This window comes from Hirundo rustica, chromosome 3, assembly GCF_015227805.2.
Source record: "Hirundo rustica isolate bHirRus1 chromosome 3, bHirRus1.pri.v3, whole genome shotgun sequence".
In the NCBI taxonomy this organism is placed as follows: domain Eukaryota; kingdom Metazoa; phylum Chordata; class Aves; order Passeriformes; family Hirundinidae; genus Hirundo; species Hirundo rustica.
Window position 1 is genome coordinate 27,593,298 of NC_053452.1, and position 15,104 is coordinate 27,608,401.

The window sequence follows — 15,104 nt, forward strand, 5'->3', positions numbered from 1 at the left end:
AAGCAAGGAGCGAGCTTCTCTAGCTTCCCAATAAAATTCAAAAGACGAATTTTAAAAAAGCTGTTCTCGGCATTTGGGTCCCACTTGAGAAAAGTGTCTGAAAACAAAAAATCTCTCAAACTCTTCCCAACACACTTGGTAATAATCTCCTTTTAAATCTTGGGTCTTGCTACCACATTAATCTCCGTGATATTGCATTCCAAAGAAAATAGTCTGGGTATTAGAAGAGGAATCCCCTCTTCCTAATGAATATTTACCCTCAGGTCATTACATCCGTAATGGTCCTTGCTAACTTACCTTGCTCCCCTCTTTCTCTGCTAGAGACTGGGATTTCAATCACAATGCCCTCGATTTTAAAGTGCCGTGTACCATTTAATGGCGGGGTGCAGGAGAGGTTAGAATATTATTGACTTCATGCAATATATAAGATGGATGCATTTAAGACTTTTAACTTTTTGTTGCGATGACACGCTGTATTTTTATGAGATACCTATTATGCAGACAGAACCATTGTGCTGTAGCTGCCTCACAGTTGCTGGATCGTATCTATCAGATGAAAGATTTTGAATAGTTTTCTTTCAACAATGCATCCTTTTGGTCTTGATACAAAGAACGTAGGCATGGTATACACTTAAACAGCTCTGTCACAGAGCAAGATTAAATAGAGTATATATCGAGCCCTGTCTGCAGTACAATACATACAGGGAACAGAACGGAGCTCCCTCCGCCGCTGAAGGAGCGCATTAAGGTCTGATGTCCTGGGAGCATCTTCCAGATTTCCCTTATCTCTGATATTTCGTTAGGCTGTTAAAAATCTTTACGAACGGGCTTTAAAAGGGGCTGCTTCTCGCAGAAAGACCGAGTTTGATAAAAGAGCCCTTTAACAAAACCTGCCGCTGGCTCTCCGGGAAAGGGACAAGTTGAGTTCTATCCAGTCCCCCATCCCGGCCCCCGCGCCTGTCCCGGGCAGGCGGCTTTTTCCTGCCCCGTCGCCGAGGCGAAAGAGGGGCACCGATCCAGGACGGCCCCCGGCGTGCGTGTGCCCACCCCCGTCCCCACCCGCGGCGGCAGCCCCGGGCCGGGATGCGGGAAGGCGGTGCCCGCGGCCGCCTGCGCCGGGCGCGGGGGACTGGGGGAGCGGCCGCGGAGGCTCCGCGCCCGCCGCGACCCCCCTCCGGTGCTCACTCGAGCGACTTGACCAAAGTGCACGTGCTGAGCCCAACTTCCCTCGGCCCAGCTTTGTGCTCTCCGCTGATTGAGTCCCCATATTAAGCTCGAGATCCTTTCTAAGCAACTGCTAAGAAGTCAAGAGCATCCTTGCTTGCTTTCTCTCCGTGGCCTTTCATGCCCTCAATTTGTTATTCTACTGACACTTTTCTTAAAGTTAGCGCCTAGCATTGAAACATTAGCAACAAAAGCCCTGGAAAATCTCTCCCTCCTCGCCGCTAAATCCTCTAATGGGTCTGTGCGTGTCGAATTTTTATTTGATTTCCAATAATCTCTAGCGCCTCGATATTAAACCTACCTCAGCCCAGTGCCTCACCTATGGGATATTTTTCAGCGTTGCTTTGGAAAGTAGAGACGCTCAGATTTCCTTCCACGTGCGCCCACTAATTTATAAATGAGTGTATACAGCTGTCTTCGCGTATATCTGTGTCTCTGTATCTGCAGTAACGCTTTCATTTTGTGTCAAAATAACACATCCTGTCACTCCACGCCAAAAGTATATTTATCGAATGAAATAGCACCGCAAGCTGCATCTTCTTTATCAAACCTTCATTTCTGTTTTACCCAATTGTTAAATATCTTTTCATTTCTCTTCCTATTTTAAAATATGTATTACAGTAATTGTTACTTGGAGGTCTTTTGTGTGTCTATAGCTCCTTTGATTCATATCTTTTCCTTTCTTTTAATCTTGTTGTGCGAAATTATATACACATTTCTCAGGAAATCCAAGGAGCATAACTTGATTAAATAAAAACCTCCTAATCCTCGAGGTTTGCGGCAAATACCAATTTTTAAAGTACACCTTCTTAACCCACTTTTTTTTTTTTTTTTTTTTTTTTTTTTTTTTTTTTTTTTTTTTTTTTGACGATCCCTAAGTCCTCTTCACTTTATTACACGGATTTGGTGAAATGATTCTTCAGGCTCTCTAATTTAAATAAGTTTTAGTGTGAACTAAGAATGAACATTATCCTCTAACCTGAGGTCAAGTGAAGGGTGATTTACATGACAAAGAATAATTCCCATTTTGTCCAATATGAAACAACTTCACCTTCGGCATCATTAAGAAGAGTTTAGCACTTTCAGGGCTCTGGGGGTTGGGTTTTTTGGTAAATAGTTGGCTATGTATAGCGCAATCTCCCTTTTATAAATCACAATACAAAGACTGACTTCTTGTGCTCTTGAATTTCGGCATTATTTTTATAGCCTTAAGTAGAGTGAATGTGCACCTGCTGGTATTTAAACTTTAACATATTAGCTGGGGAGGACTTATCAACCCAGCGCACTGCCTCGAAGCAAATTAACAATCTTCATTAAAATAAAGGGAGGGAGGGAGGAGGGGGCGAGATGTGACCGTTTAAGACGCTGTCCCGGATCTCTCCGATCTATACAGGTTCCGAGTGGATTATTTGGGGTCTTTACAGCAGCAGAATTACCGCTTAATTCCCCCTCCCCCCAGCACATATTCGCTACCAAATTTCTACTTCTCGCCCGGCGCTTTAACCCTCTCGATACCTTCTTCCCCTCAGCCTGGAGCCGTGCCCTGCAGAAGAAGGCTGCGAGGAGGCAGGGGCAGCTCGACCGCGTACCCCCGTCTCAGCCTCGGCGGCCTCCCGCTCCCACCCCACCTCCCTTTAAGAGCACTCCCCCAAAAAAGTCAGGTCGTGCCCTCGGTGGTTTCTTCTCTCTCTTTTATGGTCACTTTGAGCTGAGCGTGCTCCCTCTCCTCGTCTTCCTCACATTCACATACTCACACAGACGCACGCTACAGGAGCCCGTGAGGAAGCGATCTTAATCTAAATATCAAACTTACCGTCCGGAGGATCCTGCCTTGGGAAAGTTCTGCTCTGTTGGATGTCAGAGTTAAAGAACCCACCGTCATCCCTCTTTAAGAGCTCAGGTCTTGGGGAGAGGGGCTGCTGGCGGAGGGCCACGGGCGGGGAGCCGAGCTCCCAGCCCTGCCCGCCCGGCGATGCCTGCCGGCTCTGTGCCCCGAGGGGACCCAGACCCCTTTTCCCGGACTCGGCCCCGGCGCTCTCGGGACGGGGCGCCCCAGGCAGCGGCCCCGGGATTTCTCCCGTGGGCACGGGCGTGCGCACCAAGCCGCGGCCCCGCGGGGGGATCTGCGGGGGGATCCGCATGCTCCCCGCGGCGGGAGGGGGCCCCGGGGCAGCACACCGGCTCTGTCCGGCCGCCAGCTTCCTTACGGGGGTGGAGGGGTGGTCTTGTGCTTGTTCACAGCTACACCGGGAAAGTGGGAGCATTTCGTGTTTACAACCGGCTCCGGCTTGTGTCGGTGAGATGCAGTTCAAGCAGCGCTCCTGTGCGTCGCGGGCTCTTAACTGGAGCTTTGCTCAGTCATTGAGAGCAATAGAAAGTATATGGAAATCAATATATAGACAGTGTGGAGGGCAGATAATGGATTCGAGTCAGTGAGTGTTATAATCTGCATTATGGGCTTCCTATTGTTTAGACAGAGCACAAATTTCCAAAGGGTGAAGTGTTGGGTTTGGGTCTCCCCCCCCCGCCTCCTTTTTCTTCTTTTTGGAGGGCTTTGTGTGTATAGGGGGAGGGGGAGTGTTAAATCCTCCTGCCACAATTATCAGAGTACACCCACTCCCCCCTTCCCGCCCGCCCCATCTGATTTTAAAGGTAGTGCTTTCACGGCGAAGCTAATGACTTTCATTTAATTGAACATGCCCTGATGTAGCGGATTGTTCTCGCAGCCCTACGCCTTTGTTGCTTTTGGGGGGAAATAAAGCTAATCAAACCTTTTGTCACGGCCAAATTCTCCCTCAGGGTCTCCCAAACATTTGTTTGAATAATTCACCTCAAGAATTGAAAATACTAATTGATTTTAAAATGCTAGCCCGGAGGGACGGGGAGGTGGGGGGTTGGGGTGCGGGGGGAGCCTGGAAATTCGAGGCGAAGAGCAAACGTCTACCTGCCAGCAGCGAAGCCTCCGCAGTCGCTGCCCCCGCCGGTAGCCGCGGCCGGGCTGAGCCCCCCCGCGGGCTGCGCTGCCCCCGCCGCCGCCGGCCGCACTCTCCGCTCCGTGCCCTCCCTCGGCCTCTTCTCCCCCTCCCCACCGCCAAACTGCGCCCGGTCACCTTGGTCCCGGATTCTCCGCTAAAGTGCCGGCGGTGGCAGGGGTGGGCTCCGCCGAGCGGGGAGGGGATGCCGGTCCGGGCGCCTCGGCCCCATTCAGGGAAGAATTTTGATGCGATTCATTAGAAGTAACGAGTTGACATAAGGTAAATCTACATCGAGGGGGCCTTTCTTTGAGTGCATGGGGAAGCTTCATTAACCATCGCTAACAAGGCGTGCAAATGCTCTGATTGGGCAGCTTTCTTGTAACGCCAAGGCCTTAGCAGGATGCCCACCTAATGAGGGTCACTACAAGAGACTGATAAAATATTCAAATTTTCCGTCGCACCAGGAACTTTGTACTGAAGGAGAAAGTTGAGACAACTGTGTGCTTGTTTACCTTGGGAAGGCACACTCGGGGGAGAAGGCATCTAGCTCTGACATCTCCATCTCGCAGAGAAGCCCCGAGCTGGATGGTCCCTGGTTTATGGACGTTTATTTGCTAAATTCGTCAACAGATTTTCCCCCGCTTTTTCTCCTCTCCCCCATTCTAATTGTGTTTCTCTCGGGTTTAATGCGCTGATTAATAAATAACCTGTCTGCGAGGTTCCACACTTTTCTTCGCTTTTCTTTCCTTTCTCTCTCTTTTTTTTTTTTTTTTTTTTTTTTTTTTTTCTCCTTAAAGATTTATTAAAATCAGCCTGATGGCTTTAATGACACGTCAATCATTTCAAAGTTGCTGCTTGTTGCTAATATGTCAGACTCTGCACACATCACCGCTACTTTCCTCTCTGCAGCGTTTAAAGCCTGTCCCCTCCTCTCCCCACCCCGCAATTTGTTTCTTCAAGTTTTCATCGCTAGGTTACGATTTCTAATTAGAGCTAAGTATTTCACTTAATATTTAATTTAGACGCCCAGCACATATATCATACCTAGATCAGTCAATCAAGTGTCCCTTGTTGATAATGCTACATCATTAAGAGTTGTGTTTAATTCAGGAGCAAGCGACTGTACGGCTGCTTCTACTACAGAGCAGGTAACTTCCGACTGGCGGGAGCTGCCAGCGGATCCAGAAGGATGGGGGAAAGTAGCTCAGCCCAGCCGGGAGGCGGCTGCGGCTCCCTCATCTCCTCGGGAAAGTTTTCTGCTTCCCAAGCCGTCATCTCATCGCGAAGGAGAGCTGCATTCTTTTTCCCTTTTTTTTTTTTTTTTTTTTTTTTTTTTTTTTTTTTTTTTTAATAATTAAAAATTGTTGGTATTTCACGTTTCACTACTTATCCAGCCTCGGTGTTCATGCAAAATAAAGTGTGGGAGGGGTCCCCGGAAGTTTAGCTTGGAAGCTGAAGCAGTATTTTGGACCACTAATTAAATACCCCCTCGACTTCTTAAGCCAATCCAAGTAACTAACTAACTAAAAAAAATAAAAAAAAAAAATAAATAAAAAACCAACCACCAAACCCCACCACACTTGCCACTTGTTTGTTATCGCGACCGGTGCAGCACACACGGCATCCACAGAGCTCTGTTATGGGAGCCGGATGGGCCGCATCTTACACATCCATCAGATGCGCTTTCATTTACCCCGGGAAATCGTGACTAAAGAAAGAGAGGAAGAAAGAAAGAGGGAAGGAAGGAAGAAGTAAGATAGACGTGTTTTTAAAGATAGCATCCGTACAAATTTGTCAGCCCTCGCCCCTTAAGACTGACAAAAATCCAACTAAATCGTTGTATTAATAATATAAAAAGCCTAACAAGACCAACGCGATGGTTCTCCTTTACCTGCCCCTGGCTCTCCCTTTCTCCCCCCCTTGCCTTCCCCCTCTCCGCGGCCGCAGTGCTGCATTTTCTTCTCGCCGGTACCTCGACCGCTACGGCCCGGCCCCGTCTGAACCCCTGCCTCCCTCGATAAAAAAAAAAAAAATAATCGGCGCTTGCAAGCGTCGACCGAGTCACTCCCGAGTCAGGATTAAGGGGCACTAACTAGGCAGCAGAAAATCGCAGCCTCCTGGGAGCGACCATCAAAACAAGCAGTGAAATAAAAGAGCCTCTCTCTCTGTTTCCCTTCTTCTACCCAGAAAAGTGCTCCAGGTTGGCAGCCCGGCACACGGGCACGACTTCGTAGGGCTCCCTCCAGAAGAGAGAACTGCCTTGCCCGGGTTTGTTTAGGGGGAGGTTTTTGGGGAGAAGGGGAAGGTTGCTCCCTGCCCTGAGGAGCCACATGTCATTCTAGCAGCTGAAACAATAAATCATGCGGGACCGAATAAGACTGACTGGAAACGGACGGCAGGTTCCCCGGCCTGGAGAAGACGGCCATCGTCAGAGCAGAGGGACCCCGCCTTACGCGGCCCCGCACCGCGGGCCCCAGAGCGGGGGTGGGGAAGGGCCGGGGGGGTGGGGAGAAGGGGGAGGCCGCGCAGCCCCTGGGCGCTCCCCCGCGGGACCTCCGCTCGCCGGTAAGAAACTTACAGGATCCGGAAAGGATTTCCCCAGCCGAGAGGGCAGCATCTGCTCCGCTCCGCTCCGCTCTGCCCAGCCCCGTCCGCCGCCGCCGCCGCAGCGCTCCCGCCGGCCGCCGGCCGCGCCCGGCTCCGCGCCCGGCGGGGCGCCCCGCTGCGCGCGCCGCTCCGCGCCCGCGGCTGGCGCCCGCCCGGCGGCGGCGGCTGGGAGCCCGGCGGGTCCGGGCTCGGCATTAGCCGATCCATTGACAGTTGTGCAGCCAGCAGCTGCAGTCATTAAAAGCCATTTACACCCTGGCCTCCTCACACAAAGCTGGAGCGCCGACAATTATCTGCTTGCACATTTCAGGACATGAGAGTGTGTCCCTAACAGGCTTAGGGGAGCGCTGAATCCCCGGCCGGGCTGGGCGAGCGCAGGATCCGCTCGCCGAGGTCTGGCCGACCGGCACCGCGCCTCGGTGACCCGCGTCTTCCAGCCGCGGGAGCCGGCGGAAAGGTTTGAGGATGCTGGCTGGCTCCGTCGCCGTGAGAGCCTCTGGCCAGCAGAGCTCCCGCGCTGGACCTTCGCGGCACAGAGAGCAGGCTGGGCTTCAGGGTGACCTCGATGTTAGGTGATGGGCAGGATTGTGGGTTTCTTTGGTTTTAAACACACCCGCACACAGGGCACATGCACTGAAATACCATACGGAAGGTTATTATGGAATAAAGGTTTTCGCCAGAAATGCAGCTGTTACGTGTTTCATATATCGGGGGGGGGGGGGGGGACGGGACGGGACCGAAGAAAAAGAGAGAGAGACAGAGAGAGAGAGAGAGAAACAAAGAAAGAAAGAAAGAAAGAAAGAAAGAAAGAAAGAAAGAAAGAAAGAAAGAAAGAAAGAAAGAAAGAAAGAAAGAAAGAAAGAAAGAAAGAAAGAAAGAAAGAATATATGTAGAAGCTCTTAGAGATTCATCAGGAGTGCTAATAGAGGGGTTGCGACCTAAAGCTGAACTACCAGTGTCTGATAGTCTGTGAGATTAAAAAAAAAAAAAAAACAAAACAAAACAAAACAAAACAAAACAAAAAAAAAAAAAAAAAAAAAAAAAAAAAAAAAAAAAAAACACCACCACACCACAAACCCTCACGCTAAACAACAGGCGGTTTGGATGTTATTCTGGAAATACATTTTAAGGTAGTTTAATTTGCAGCTCGAAGAAAAATGGAATCAAATATTAAGAAACTCCCGCAGGAGTTCCCCCCACTCTCTCCTAAGTAATCCTTTACATAAAAGGAAAGGATTACAAATAAAAAGATTTTGTGTGTGTGTGTGTGTATTAAAATCTTTGGCTAAACATATTGTTGTCCAATTAATACCTCCAAGTCGATTTGTAGAGGGGCTGAGAAGTCTCTTTCCCTCCTTAGCTGAACGACTGGAAACATGAGCCAGGGAAGGTGGGAGGGTAAAAAGAAGTTTTTCCCAAGTCTGTTAACAGAAGTGCTTAAGCAGATCACTAAAAATTAAGAGGGCGAATTATTTCCATTAGGACTATGAAGCCATGTAGCACACCGATGACAGTTTAGTGGAAATCAGATGAATGTGTAATACAGCGAGCTTCTTCCAGTCCAGCAGCTCTTCCAACTGGACCTATTCATCTGCCACTTGGAATTATTTCACGAGGAGTGCGCTGTGAAAGGATCACAACCAGTTTGGAGCGCAGCTAAAGAACTTCTACCACCCATAGCAGTATTATTATTATCCTTCGGATAGGGCAAGTCACGCTATGTTTTCACATTTTAATTGTAATATCTCACTTCCCCCCCTCCTTCCCTCCATTGATGTCTGAAAGTAGTTTGGGCTCCAAGCCTCACCCCTCGATCTCCATCGGAATGCAGAAAAGATCTTTAAAAAAGTTTTGAATTCCTCAATGATTTTTCTTCTAGAAAGGCGGCTTAGGATAATTATTTCAGCTTTATTGAGGGCAGATTAGTTGAAGTCTGGATGCTGCGTTTCAATACTCGTTGTACATGCCTTTACAATGTCGGTATTGTTTGCTACTGTGTGTGAACCTATTCAAAATATACACTTTTTAACACCAAGCAAAGTCCTGTCTAAATATACACAGTAAGTCTGGAAAGATGTCCATGACCCGTACAAATCTCTGTAAATCACACTTCCATAGCTACAGAAACCAAACAAAAGAGTTACCAGCTCAAGATGCTGATTAAATCTTCTTAAAAGCAACATACCTAATAATAAATATAGTTGCATGGTAGCAAGGTCTGACGCCCCAGCTGTGTCTTACTGAGGGATGGACTCAAACCTCCACCACCACGGATATTTTCCCTGTTCTCAATTAAAAAAAAAAAAAAAAAAAAAAAAAAAAAAAAAAAAAAAAAAAAAGGGGGGGTGGTGGGGGGTGCTCAAATCCACTTTTACCCGCACCTCTTTCCTCTTCCTCGCAGAAGACCCTGGCAAGTTGGGGGCAGAAATTTCAGGAAAAGGAAAAAAAAGGAGAGGTACAGTATAATAGTATAAAGCCTCGGCGGATCTGGGGGTGAGGAACAGCGTCGCAAGGTCGCTGGGCTCCGGAGAAAGGAAGGGGCGAGAGGAGGTGAGGCGAGCGGTAGGAGGAAAGCCAGAATGCAGGAAAAGCAAAGTGAGAGAGGGAAGCGAGAGGGGAAGGGAAGGGAAGGGAGGACGAGAAGGAGCGGGAGTGCGGGGAAGCAAGGAGTGGGACAGGGGACGCAGCGAGAGGGGCGCCGCCGGGGTCGGTGCCGGAGCCGGGCGGACGGAGCGGATCCGGGCTGGGCGCGGAACTCCGCGGGCAGCGGAACCCTCCTTCCGCGGAGAGGGGCAGGGAGCGGGAGAGGGGAGGAGAGACTCTTCGGTGAACCGGGGCTAAACCCAGCCCGTACTGTATGTGCCTGCTTCTGGGAGGGTCACCGGCGTGAGGATGGGTCTAATGATCTCATCTTTCTTTTCTTCCCCGGCACTATTAGTGCTCAGATAGGCAGAATGAAGTGAAACTACGTGCAAATCATGTGTAAATTGTCTCAGTTAGGCGCCCTTTATCCGAACGTGTATCCCAGCCTGGCCCATTTACTTTTCCCCCATATCTCCTTTAGCTTTAACGAGGCTCGTTAAGATCACAATAATATTCCACCCTCTAATTGCTCATCCCATTCAACAAATATGTGCACACTGCTTTTCGCATTATTTGATCCCTTATTTAGGAGGGGTGTGGAGAAGGAGGGGGGAGAGACAGAGAGAAGGGGAAGTGCTGAGATTAGGAGTTGCAAAGATTAAGGAGGAAAAAAAAAAAAATCCAAACAACAAACCAGGCTTTTCCACCAACCGCCCGGCTTCCCTCCCCCCCGCGCGTTTGGGCGAAGTGGTAAAAACCTTCCTTACGTACTCCGTAATGATTGGCAGGGCTGACAGTGATTGGCAGAGGCTGCCATGGCAACGCCACAACGACACTCAGAAGACCAATAGAAAAGCGAAACAAAATGTTTCAGCGCTGCACTCACTGTGGATTTAGGGGAGATATTATGAGGCTGTTGTCATTAGGGCGATCGCTGTTGAATCACTGAATCCTGACTCGGCGGCGGCGCGGGGCCGGGTGTGTGTGAGTGCGTGTGCGTGTGGGGTGTGTGTGAGCGCGCGTGTGCGTGTGCCCGAGTGTGCGTGTGAGTGTGTGTGCCCCCGTGCCTCTATGTGGCTGTGTGTGCGTGTGCGGGTGTGGATGCGTGCGCGGTGCGTGTGCCCTTTCCTCCCTTCTTCCTCCCTTTCTTTCTTTTCTCCTTGATTTATCTTCCCCTCTCCCCGGTCATCCCATGGTGTTCAGGTCCCCGCTAGAGCTTTATCCCACCCATTTCTTCTTGCCAAACTTCGCCGCCGATCCGCACCACCGTTCCCTCCTTCTCGCCAGCGGCGGCGGCAGCGGCAGCGGCTCGGGCTGCAGCCCCGGTGCCGGCGGCGGTGGAGGCGGCAGCTCCCGGGCACCCCACGAAGAGTTGTCAATGTTTCAGCTGCCCACACTCAACTTCTCCCCGGAGCAAGTGGCCAGCGTCTGCGAGACGCTGGAGGAGACTGGAGACATAGAAAGGCTGGGGAGGTTCCTCTGGTCGCTGCCGGTGGCGCCGGGGGCATGCGAGGCCATCAACAAGCACGAGTCCATCCTCCGCGCCCGGGCGGTGGTGGCCTTCCACACGGGCAACTTCCGAGACCTCTACCACATCCTGGAGAACCACAAATTCACCAAGGAGTCCCACGGCAAGTTGCAGGCCATGTGGCTAGAAGCGCACTACCAGGAGGCCGAGAAGCTAAGGGGTCGCCCGCTGGGGCCGGTTGATAAATACAGGGTGAGGAAGAAGTTTCCGCTGCCCAGGACCATTTGGGATGGCGAGCAGAAGACGCACTGCTTCAAGGAGAGGACTCGCAGCCTCCTGAGGGAGTGGTACCTGCAGGACCCTTACCCCAACCCCAGCAAGAAAAGGGAACTGGCTCAGGCCACGGGGCTCACCCCCACGCAAGTAGGCAACTGGTTCAAAAACCGAAGGCAGAGAGACAGAGCAGCGGCGGCTAAAAACAGGTCAGTGGGGCTGCGGTTCCGCTCTCCGGGGCGGGGGGCGAGGCGGGCGGCGGGACCTTGCTGGCGGACGGCCGCGCTCCGCCGCTCGGCAGCCGCCTGGGCGGCAGATCGCCTCTGCCTCTCCCTTCCTCCTCCTCCTCCCTTTCTCCATCGGAGAGAAATCGGTCCCCCCGCCGCGCGGGTGGTTCTCCTCCCGGCAGCCACGGGGACGCGACGGGGACAGACACGGCTCCAAGTTGCCTGACGTGCCGCCAACCCTGCCCCGGCTCCCTGCGGGCTCCCGGGGCGCGGACAGGGCCGGGGCTCCCGGCGGGCGTGGGCAGCTGCGCGGGCGCTCCTGTGTGCGGATGTGCGCGGAGCACATCGGCTGCGGCGGGGGCAGCGCCCGACTACCCCGGCCTCCCTCCTTCCCTCTCCCCCTGCACCGGCGGCTGGCGCGGAGGACGGGAAATCCCAGGGCTCCGGGTCGGCGGGCTCGGCTTTGGCTTTCGGCGCGCCGGGATCAGCGCCTGGCCGGGCTCCGGCGCGGTTCCCCGGCCGAACGGCCGAGGCAGGCTGTGCGCTTCAGAGCGGCTTTCGGCGCGGCGGGCGGCTCCGCTCCGATTGTTCGTGCTGCTCTGCATGCGCGGCGGGACCAGCTCAGGCGTACCCCAGAGCTCCGCGTACAAAAACCAAACAAAAAAAAAACATTTAAGAGACCGGGAATATATATATATATATATATATTATTTTTTTTTACCTCCTGCAACTCCATTTCTGTGTTTACACCACATGGCGACCTGGCCTCCTGGTCTTGTGTTTCCTGTGCTTTTACACTTGCATGTATTTGCGTGTCTCTCGGTGTCTTTCCCTCCCCCCTCCCCTTTATTTTTTTTTTTTTCTCTCTCCTTTCTGCTTTGCCACGATAAAAGCGAGGCACCCTGCTTCCTTTATTTTGCCTTTTTTTTCCCCTTTCTTTCTCATTACTGTCGTAAAAGTTAGTTTGCAAATGAAAATGGACCCTTAATCTAGTTTGACACATTGGTTTTATTTTAATTTAAGTTTCCCTACCACTGTAAGCGTGTAAACAAAAACTTTTTCTTGTAAATGCTGTCTCTTAAATTCCTCCTAATTATGGCACTGGTGCTACTGCTTAAAGATTCTGTAGGAGAAATGCAACCTGAAAGTGCCTGGCTATTTAATTTCCATTAAATGGAAAACAGATCAGCTTAGGACTGTAAATAAACAGAAGTTGCCTACGGATGCTTTTGTTGACTCAACGCTGTTGACAGCAGATGAATGCACCAGGATTTGTAAATGGGAGAAAAATAAAAGACCCTGAAATTAGACAACTTAGAGTAATGAGAAATGTAGAATAAACCGGCTACATTTTTTCCTGTTCTTTGTAGGAAGTTAAATAAAAAATACTCCGGTAAGAAACATTTGAGAGAAGAGTGTGTTTTGATTCACACTGGCAACCCTAGGCGCTAGAGGTTAAGGCTGGCTGCTCAGTCCAGGACTTTTAGCTCTCGTCCCTGACTTAGGCTTTCTGTGGGTTTCGAGCAGAATAAACGGGCCCAGAGGAATATTTACAGTATGCTAGGGAACCTAAAAAATATGCATTGCCTCTCAAAAAAAATATTCAAAGGTAATACTCCCCTAAGCGTTGACAGTGTCAGAATAAGCGCTTTAAAGCTGACTATGGCTTTCAGATGAAAAAAGGACTCAAATTTCGAGGGGAGAGAGACGCCGTGTTCCACATTCTCCTTCTTTTATTTTATTCATAGCGTTGCGTCCCTGGGACAAGACCTCCCTCCTTCCCTACCGCAGACCCAGAGGGTCTGTGCGCTGGGAAATATTTAGGCAGGCGTTAGCCAGAGCGCAAGATGGGGATCCAGTAAGATTCCTGCCCGCTACGGACGGTTCCTCGAAGCTTTTCGCGGCGTCCGAGTGTTAGAGGGGCTCACCCACACGCGGTTTCTCCTAGGCCCGCCGCGCTGCGGGGATGAATGAAGGGCTCTCCGGGGAAAGAGAAGGCTCTGCTCGCGTTTTCCGGACGCGGGCACAGGGAAGCGCTTGTCCCGTTTCAGACCGCGGCCCCTGTGGCTGTGTGCGCTGGGCTCCGCTCCCCCGGGGCGGCCCGGGCGCACGGCTCGGCCCGGCATCCCGCCGCCGCTCCGGGCTGCCCGGGGCGCTGCGGGAGAGCGCCCGGCCGGGCCGGGCAGGGCCGGGCAGCGGCCCAGGGCCGAGGGTCCGCTCCGTCCGGCTCCGGTCCCCGGGAGGGCGCAGGGTCGGGCGGGCGCCGTCCCCTCGGCCGCGCCCGGTGTCTGAGCGGGGCTGTGCTGTTGTTTTGTCTCCCGGCGCGATGCAGGCTCCAGCACCAGGCGATAGGACAGAGCGGCATGCGGTCGCTGGCAGAGCCCGGCTGCCCGACACACAGCTCGGCCGAGTCTCCGTCCACGGCGGCCAGCCCGACCACCAGCGTCTCCAGTTTGACAGAAAGAGCCGAGACGGGCACCTCCATCCTCTCGGTAACCTCCAGCGACTCGGAATGTGATGTATGATATCGGAAAACAAACAAACAAAAAATCCAAATCCAAACGGCCAAGCACCCTCTCCCCGTCCCGAGCAAAACAAACCGAGGCAACCTAGAATCAGGATACACACACGCATGCACGCACACACACAGCCGGGAGGAAAGAAAAGGCCAAACCCGACCCAAACATAATAGCAAACAAACAGACAGGGATCAGAGAATCCACCACCACCACCGTCAGCCAACACCACCACCAAGAGATGGAGCTAAAACTTCAACAGTCACAAACGCTGGTGCTGCAGCGGGAAGGGTGGGGGGGAGGGCGGGAAATAATAATTATTATATATATAAAAAGAAAGAAAGAAAAAAAAAAAAACAAAACAAAAGTGACAATTGTATTCTTTTTAGGACAAGCACGATTTCTCCTTTGCGCTTTTCCATGGACGCATTTCACCCACTTGCATGATGATGATGATTAAATTTGTATCTGGGAAAAAATATTCTCTATAGTAAAGGAAAACAAACAGAAACCAGACAAACAAATACAAACTCCGATCGAATTTGTACAAAAATCAAAAATAAAAAAAAAATTAAAAGGAACTCCTTGAAGAGGGAAATAACAAATGTTTATCGCCTTTTTGTTGGTCCTATTTCTCTCTCTTTCTCTCTTCCTCTCTCTCTCTCTCTATTTTTTTTTTTTTTTTTTTTTTTTTAAGTCCAAGTGATGGTCTAGCCAAGATGCAATTTTCTGCTTTTTTGTTCCGCAGACAATCATTTTATTCGTAAGCACCTTTTTTTCTACACTTCTGTCACTGCCTGTGTGGGTACTGGTTATAAATGTGGAAAAAGAATAGTTATGACTGTAACAGATTTTTATTTTTATTTCAAAATTTTATATGAATTATGTATATCTTAATGATGCGGTCATTTTCCCAGTTTGTAATATATGTGTAGAAATGCTTGTATATGATATTTGCTCTCCTCTTTCTTTCTTCCTTCCCTCTCTCTATCTCCCTCCCACCCTTTCTCGCTCTCTCCTTTTTATTTTCCTTGACTCGGTGTTCCTTGCACAAACTTAGCTGTCAAAATCTGACGTGCTAGGTTTCCAAAAGGGACCTCAGCGATAAAAAAAAAAAAAAAAGAAAAAAAGAAAAAGAAAAAGAAAAAAAAAAAAAAAAGAGCTTAGGGTGCAACTGTAGTTATCTTATGCAAAAGCTATTTTGAGTATTTCATAGCAGCTTTGGGGGGGT

General features: G+C 50.6%; 1 protein-coding gene across 1 annotated transcript; it reads left to right on the forward strand.

The window, feature by feature from the left end:
- The first annotated feature begins 10,292 nt into the window (after window positions 1-10,292).
- On the forward strand, window positions 10,293-14,151 carry SIX3 (SIX homeobox 3). The gene is made up of 2 exons (XM_040059274.2): window positions 10,293-11,339; window positions 13,690-14,151. The coding sequence occupies exons 1-2, from the start codon at window positions 10,582-10,584 to the stop codon at window positions 13,880-13,882; spliced, it is 951 nt and encodes a 316-aa protein (XP_039915208.1). The 5' UTR covers window positions 10,293-10,581; the 3' UTR covers window positions 13,883-14,151.
- The last annotated feature ends 953 nt before the right edge of the window (window positions 14,152-15,104 follow it).

Excerpts from the sequence above, each read along its gene's own strand:
- SIX3 (XM_040059274.2), top strand. The coding sequence starts at position 10,582 with ATGGTGTTCAGGTCCCCGCTAGAGCTTTATCCCACCCATTTCTTCTTG. Across the intron at positions 11,340-13,689 it reads GCAGCGGCGGCTAAAAACAG|GCTCCAGCACCAGGCGATAG; the intron begins GTCAGTGGGGCT and ends GGCGCGATGCAG.